Raw genomic sequence first — 8,143 nt, 5'->3', positions numbered from 1 at the left:
AGTCCTTCCCCGCGAGGTGAGCAGCAGGCGCCTGGGTCCTGGGAGAAGAAGACACAGCAGGGCAAGAGACCCCGGGGAGCGGGTGTGTGCCACCCCCACGCGGGAGGGCAACGGGCTCCGGGCGCGGGCCGAGAAGGGCGGAGCCCCGGCAGCCCGGAGATGCTGAGCTCCCCCACCCGACGCGCGCGCTGGCCACGCCCCTCACGGGCTGACCACGCCCCCGCTGCGGCGGGCGAGAGGCGGGGCGGGGCGCGGTGTATATAAGGCGAGGGGCGGGCGCCGCTCTTTTGTCTCTTGCTGCAGCAAGGCGAGTGGGAGCACCTGGAGCGCGAGCTCGGAACGAGACTCCACGGTGAGGCACAGCCCTGGGTTTGGGGCCTACCCTGGGTGGGGTCGGGACAGCTTGTGGCTGGCGGGCGCGTCCCCCGTGGGTTGCAACAGGCGACCCGGCGGTTTGGAACATTCCGAGGCTGGCTGGCTGGCTGGCCACGCCCTGGGACTTCGGAGGGAGGGTGTGGTGGACGAGCCCCGATTCCTCGGCCTGCGGGCTACAGGAACGCCCCGGCCCGGGAATGCCACGTCGAGAGGCGTCCGCGGAGGGCGCGGGATCCAGGGAGCCCTGGTCACCCCCAAGCCTCGGGCCACCCACTATCGCTTTGGTTCGCCCATCAGGGTTGTAAGAAAATGGCAGACAAGCCGGACATGGGGGAAATCGCCAGCTTCGATAAGGCCAAGCTGAAGAAAACCGAGACGCAGGAGAAGAACACCCTGCCGACCAAAGAGAGTGAGTGTCTCCCCCCCCCCCCCCCAGGTTCCCATCACAGCGCTCCACCCTTCCCTGCTGTGCCAGCCCGGCACCCCCACCCTCATCCAGCCACTATCCTCCCACCCCGAATCTGAGAGGCCACAGCCACCCTTCCAGTTACACAAAGCACTTTGTCCCTTCCAAATCCCCTCCTTGTCCCCAGGCCTCGTGGGTGACTCACCCACACCAGGTTGGGTGGTTGGGGGGGAGGGGAGTCTGCAAGGTGGGTCCATCCTCCAATGCCCGCATCCCGCCCTTTGCAGCCATTGAACAGGAAAAGAGGAGTGAAATTTCCTAAAAGCCTAGACTGGAGGATTTCCCCACCCCACCCCACCCCGTCATCTCCGAGACCCCCTCGTGATGTGGAGGAAGAGCCACCTCCAAGATGGACGCGAGCCACAAGCTGCACTGTGAACCCGGGCACTCCGCGCCGCTACCACCGGCCCGCGGGTCTCTGAAGGGGGGCCCCCCACTAATCGGACTGCCAAATTTCACCGGTTTGCCCTGGGATATTATAGAAAATTATTTGTATAATTGATGAAAATAAAACACACCTCGTGGCATGGCTGGCGTGGTCTGAATCTTTTAGTTGAGTATGCGTGGGCAGAGCGGCACTGGAAGTGAGTTGTGCCGCAGAGACGGGTGGGGGGGGTGCATTATTTTATTTTGGTTTTACGTGCTTCGCCCTAAGGTTTCCTGGGTTCTGGTTGCTCGGCTCTTAATGCAACCCCCGTACATTTTAACCCCATTTTGAAAAATGCTGCCCCAAAGATTTGCATTTGATCAGCTCTTCAAACCCCGCCGCCTCTTCCGCCCTGTAATCTCACGCATACCAGAAGCAGTGATTGAGGGGGAAGGGGGCAAAGAAGCATTCTGGAATGTTGGAAATTGGGCGAGGTCGGGGTTCGTCCCTCACACACACATGACAAGGTTTTCCTCCAGATGGTACAGAATGAGATCAAATAAAAACAAAGGCCGGATCTAGTGAAACAACCGTGTGTTTTATCAGAACTTGCAGAATGCCCATCAGAACTACAGCCACGGGGAACAGGCTAGGTTTTGGGGGTGGGTAGTTTTGGTTTGGGTTTTTTTCTTTTTGTCTCTGGACCTTCTGCGAATACGTTCGCCTTTAGTGGGGAGTCTTGGCTGAGCTGGGAGCCTCATAGGGGGAGTCTCAAGGGCTGAGATCTGCTGGAAGGCTGGAAGTGAGGGGAGGGAGTGTGGTCGCCTTGTGGCGGCAGAACTGAAGGAGGTCACACCCTCCAATGACCCGTGGGGAAGGGGTGGAACTAGGCCTAGTGGAGGAGGAGCCCAGGACTCCTGGGCATGAAACCGACTTAGGAGAGAGAGAGACAATCGGACAGGGTTTGCTCCACATTTTTGTCTTACCCCCAAGGGACTCGATAAATGGATGAGGGCAGTTAGTTCAAATGAGGTGTATCCTCCAGCAACAAGAAATTTAAAACCTAGTAGTGAGACAAGCAGTCAGGGTAGATGCAGGCAGGTTGGGGAGGCTGTACCTAGTTTACTTAAAGGAGCAACATGACAGACCTACACTCAGTTCCTTCTGCTGGTACCCGGAGGCCTGAATCACCTTTGAATGGGGAAGGATTCTTTTTCACTGATAGTAGTGATTCCCCCAGACACAGCTTTTGTAGAGACCCAGAATAGGATGGGGCTGATCAATAGTCCCATGCTTGAGTAAGAAATCTAGTTGATGCCCTCATAAGTGGGCCTAATCTCATTAGTTCAGAAGAAAAAAAAAAAGAGAAAGAGAAAGAGAACCCACTGAAAATCGTAACTAGCCTCTCCTACTCCGTCTTGGTCACGCTAAACCCAAGCAACTCCCATGATTCCCTTCCCCTGCACTGGCTTGTTGACTCTGGTACTTGATTGGCAGGGCCTGAGCATGATGAACCCCTGAGGATTCCTATGGTTTAGGGAAGCCAAACACACTCATTTCCCTCCCTGGGGCCAATCCAGGGTCCGGGAGGAAGGAAGTACTGTTGGTTTACAATTGAGGCTAATGACGCAAGGCTGTCTACTCCATTAGTCAGCTTCGCCACTAGGAGAAACACCTGTGAGATGGTCTTCTTTTGTCTCAGAAGTCCCAGTCTGCATTCTGCTGACCCTGCCTTGGATCTGTGGTCAGGCCCACATCAGAGTGGGTTGCAGAGCGAAGCAAGACCTCTCACCACCAAAAGAAAAAAGAAAAAAAGAAAAAAAAGCAAGACCTCTTACCACCAGGGAGCAAAAGAGAAAGAGGAAGGAATGGGGGTCCCACAGTACAGCTTCCATGTGGCCCCAGCTCAAAGGTTCCAGCACCTCTCAACAGTGCACCCTGAGGATCAAGCCTCCAACATGTGGAGCCTTGCTACCATCTCAAGATCCAAATTATAGGAAGAACCATGTACAGGTTAGGAGATATTTTGGAGCTAGACGTGGTGGGTGGTGCATACCTATAATCTCAACACTTGGGAGGTGGGGTTAGGAGGATTTGGAGTTCAAGGTCATCCTCAGCTACCCAGTGAATTCAAGATCTGCAGCAGGCTACTTGAGACCCTGTCTCAAAAAATAAAAAAATAAGGATACTGGGGTGCTTGTTTCTACAACATTTAGAGGTCGTGTACAGGCACCATCAGTGTACTGAGTCTGCAGAGTTTTGTTGTTTTGTTTTTTAAGAGCAAGTAACTGCAAAATGCTCGATGAAAGACATGCTAGAGACATGAGCAGTCCCCTTGGGGAAAGCAGACAAAGAAGTTAGCTGTGAGAGCCGCTGCCTTGGTGAAAGAGGAAGCATGTGAATGAAGACAAGAAGTGAGAATGAGTGGGGTTTGTTCAGCTGTAGGCTCCTCCCCCCACTGACACCAGAACAGTTCAGTGAAGGGAAAGAGCAATCACTAAATGAAAACAGAAGCAACCTCACAATGAACCCAGGAAGGGAGGTGGGTGTGTTGTATCCTGTAGTCATTTGGAGGTCACTCTAGATGTGGGGGCCAAAACAAAGTGATCTGAGAGGCATGTGTGGGAAGACACAAATAGTAATCACCAACAGCAGCACCTGCCCCCATCACCACCATCTCCACCAAACCAACCCCATCATCACTAGCACACTACCACTACCATAACCAACACTTACACCATGCCTGCACCTCATCACACCCCCACTATCCACAACATCTATCCCATCATCACCACCATCACCATCATCACCATTACCTTCATAACCACCATTACCACCACCACCACCATCACCAACACTACTGTCACCTTTTCTGTCACCACCCTCACTACCATAATCACCATCACCACATCAGTACCATCATTCTTGATGCCCACGGCCAGAAGACGGTGTTGGATCCCCTGGAACTAGAGTTACAGATGATTGTGAACCACCATGTGGCTGCTGGGAATCAAACCCAAGTCTTCTGGAAGGACATCCAGTGCTCTTAACCACCAAGCCATCTCAACAGTTCTTGTTTTTAAATTTCTTTTTGTGTGTGCATGTGCATATGTGCAAGAGAGTGTGGATACACGTGCCCATACTTGCACATGTAGAGGCCAAAGGTCAACATGGGGCATCTTCATCTACTGCATGCTCTCCACCTTATTTTTTTATCGTTGTTTGTACGTGTATGTGTTCCTGTGTGTGCTGTGTAAATACGCGTGCGTTTGAAAGTGCAAGCGTGCACACAGCAGTTGTGCGAAAGTCAGAGGACAACCTTCAATGTCAGTCTTCACCTGTAAGCCAGGTGTAGCTGAAGTTGTCCTGGTCCTGTCTGGCTCCCGCGGCCCTGTGGTCACACAGAGGCTTATATCAGGCTCACTGGCCCGACTTCTAGAGCATCTCCCATCTCCACCTCCAGTCTCCTTGTAGGGACACACAGGAATTACAGATGCTTTGTACTGCTGTATCCAGCCTGTTAGCACGGGGTCTGGAGATCCTAACTCAAGTCATCAGGGTGGTGAAGAAAGCTCTTCACCCACTGATCCATCTCCCCAGCCCATCTCCCCCTTATCTTTTGAGGCAGGATCCATCACTCACCCTGTAACTCACCGTTTCAACTAGACTCACTGGCCCATGGGATCTGCCTGTCCACAAGCACTGGAGTTACAAACACATGCTGCCACACACAGCTTTTTACACGGCTACTGAGCATCTGAACTCAAGAGTTCACACCTGTGCAGCAAGCACTTTAGCCACTGACCCATCTCTCCAGCCCTTTTAAAAAGATTACGTATTTCTTCTATGTGTATGAGTGTTTTGCCTGCATGTATGTATATATACCATGTGTGTGCCTGCTGGCCTTGGAAGCAAAAGGAAGGTATCAAATCATCCCCTGAAACTGGAGTTACAGATGGGTGGTGCCACCTCTGGGCCACTGTGGGTGGTCCTGCGTTGTATAAGAAAGCAGGCTGAGCAAGCCAGGAGGAACAAATCAGTCAGCAGCATGCCTCCATGGCTCATGCTTTTAGTTCCTGCCTCCAGGTTCCTGCCTCAAGTTCCTGCCCCAACTTCCCTCAGTAATGGAGTGTAAACTGAGAGTTGTAAGCTGAAATAAATCCTTTCTTCCCCATCTTGTCTTTGGTCATGATATTTTATCACAGCAATAGAAACCAAGATAGCCCCCAAAATCTCAATGATTTACAGCAACAGAAATACATACCTTGTTCATGTTGCTTTCTACTCGGTTTCTCGTCTGCACCCCTCTTTCATTCTGAGAGGCAGGCTGAACAAGCAGGCCCTATCTGGGGCACAGCGCCAATGGAGAAGGTTATACAGAGTCGCTCAATGGTGTTTTCCTCTTCTCAGACTTAACTTCTATCCAGTCACACAAAGCAGAGCAAATCAGGAAGCAAGGAACTGTCAATCACAAGCCATCAGGCTATGGTGTCTAATTCTGTCATAGGGAGAACAGGAAATAACTGGTACCCTGGGGTGGTTTGAGTAGGGGATGTACCCAATAGGCTCATGTATTTGGACACCCAATCCCCAGCATATGGCCCTGTTTGGGAAGGTTATGTCACTGAGGGGCAGATGTTGAGGTTTTATCACCTGAGCCCATTTCCTGTTCTTTCAGCTTCCTGACTGCCACACCAGCCTAGGTTTCTCCTGCCTGCCTTCCCCACCATGATGGACTCTATCCTTCTGGAAAAACAAACCAAAACAAACCCTTTCTTTCCTAACTTCCTTCGTATCGGGGCATTTTATCATAGCAACAGAAGAATAACTAATACAGATGTATAATACAATTTATTGTATGTACCACAATGCATATACATAGAAAATTTTATAAAGTATCTTTCTTAAATCAGACACATTGGTTCACACCTGTAATTCCAACACTGCAGAGATGGAGGCAGGAGGATTAGGGGTTTAGGTCACCTTGGCTACTTCGTGAGCTGAGAACATCCAGGGTAAATGAGACCCTATCTGGAAAAAAAAAAAAATGTTTTTTAACGATTACCTTTTTTAGCTGGGAATGAGGCATGACGATACACGCCTTAAATCCCAGCACTTAGGAGGCAGAGACAGGTAGATCTCTGTGAGTTCGAGGATAGCTTGGTCTACAAAGTGAGTTCCAGGACAGCCAGGGCTACACAGAGAAGCTCTGTCTCTAAAAACAAAAAAGAAACAAACAAACAAAAAGACTATCTTTCTTTAGTTCACCTTTATATTCTAATGGAAATCATTTTGATTTGTGTTTTTACAGTACATGGATACACTGTAAAGTTATCCTTAATTTTTATTTCAAAAAAAGAAGTATCATCAAATATTTGAGAGATTAAGATATTTGGTCGCTGAGGGTTGGTGATGGCTGTTGCTTTGTTGTTGGCTGACTCAGGAATAGGTGTGGACTGTGATTCTAGCACAGGAGCCATGGGAGGAAATCTGCTTGAAGGCTTCTGGGGAAACTGTCCGTAATAAAAACATACAAATACCACTGGTGAAGGATGTGGTGTTTGAACCAAGACAGTCATCTTGAAACCATTAAAGGAAATTGAGCTGAACAAGGAGGTAACGTTAAAACATGGAAAGGATGTAGGTACTGGCTGAGCCCTGGAGTCACAGTTTCCTAAAAGACCTTTCTTTGTCTTTGAACTGCTTGTGTGAATAGTAAATGTCCCTGTGTCTAGTGAGATGGTTGGCATTTAGTGCTCCAGCCACACAAGCTGGAAACAGAGTTCCAATGCTGCACTTCAGTGGCCAGAAGGTGAGACACAGAATCCCTTGGAGCAAGCTGGGCAGCCAGACTAGCCTTATGGGCAGGGAGCTCTGGGTTCGGCCCGACAGCTTTACTCAATGAGTAAGGGAAGGAGTGATTGAGGAAGACTCCCAAATTCAACCTCAGAGCTCTACACGCACATACACACATGTGCACATGCACACAAATGAAAACATGCGTACCCACATGAGGAAAATAGATAATTTTCTCATGTTTAGAAACTCTGTAGTTGGGTTTTCTGTTACAGTCGAAAGAACTCTAATACCTGCCATCCGGAATAAGAGAAATCTGACATCGGAAGCAATGCAGACTCAAACAAGAGGAAGACCAGCAGATAGCGGTTCGGCTGTAGTGTCTACAGTCAGCAAGAGGGTCCGACAGGTAAAGGTGCTGCCACCAAGCTGGCAGCCAGAATTGATGCCCGGCAGCTGGAGTTCAATCCTCAGGACCCACGTGGGGAACAGAGAGAACTGACTCCATCATGTTCTCCTCTGGCCCCCGTACATGCTGCAGCATACACACATACACATAAATAAGCGTTATTTAAAAACTTTAGGAACTAGAGAGCTGGACAGGCAGTGCTTATTGCTCGTCCAGAGGACCCAAGTTCAGTTTCTAGTTTCTAGCACTCACATTGGGTGGGTGGCTCATGACTACCTGTAACTTCAAGTCCAAGGGATCCATGCCCTCTTCTAGCCTCTGTGAGCACTTGCTCACATATGGTGCAAATGCACACACACACACACACACACACACACACACACACACACACACACACACGCACACACACACACAGTGGACAAATTTTAAGGAATTGTCTGGCGCAGGTATGGGGCCTGGAAAATCTGAAATCTGCAGACTGAAAAACTCCAGCACCAGCTTTTGCATGTTATAATCTTTGTTATTTATTTTTAATATATTTATTATTTTATATGTATGAATGTTCTGCCTGCATGTACATATGTGCACTGTGTACAATTCTGGTGCCCGTGGAGGTCAGAAGAGGACGTCAGATCCCCTGCAACTGGAGTGAACTACCATATGCTGGGAATTGAACCCGGGTCCCCTGCAAGAGCAGCACATGCCCTTAACTGTTGAGACATTTCTCTAG

General features: G+C 49.9%; 1 protein-coding gene across 1 annotated transcript; it reads left to right on the top strand.

Annotated features, from left to right (window-relative positions):
* The first annotated feature begins 219 nt into the window (after positions 1-219).
* On the top strand, positions 220-1,368 carry Tmsb10 (thymosin beta 10). The gene is made up of 3 exons (XM_059256722.1): positions 220-352; positions 673-784; positions 1,069-1,368. Exons 2-3 carry the CDS (start codon positions 685-687, stop codon positions 1,101-1,103), a joined length of 135 nt encoding a protein of 44 aa, XP_059112705.1. The 5' UTR covers positions 220-352; positions 673-684; the 3' UTR covers positions 1,104-1,368.
* Positions 1,369-8,143: the final 6,775 nt, after the last annotated feature.

Source organism: Peromyscus eremicus, chromosome 3 (genome assembly GCF_949786415.1).
Source record: "Peromyscus eremicus chromosome 3, PerEre_H2_v1, whole genome shotgun sequence".
NCBI lineage: Eukaryota > Metazoa > Chordata > Mammalia > Rodentia > Cricetidae > Peromyscus > Peromyscus eremicus.
Note: the sequence above shows the minus strand (reverse complement) of the source record. Positions and strands in the feature narration are given on the sequence as shown.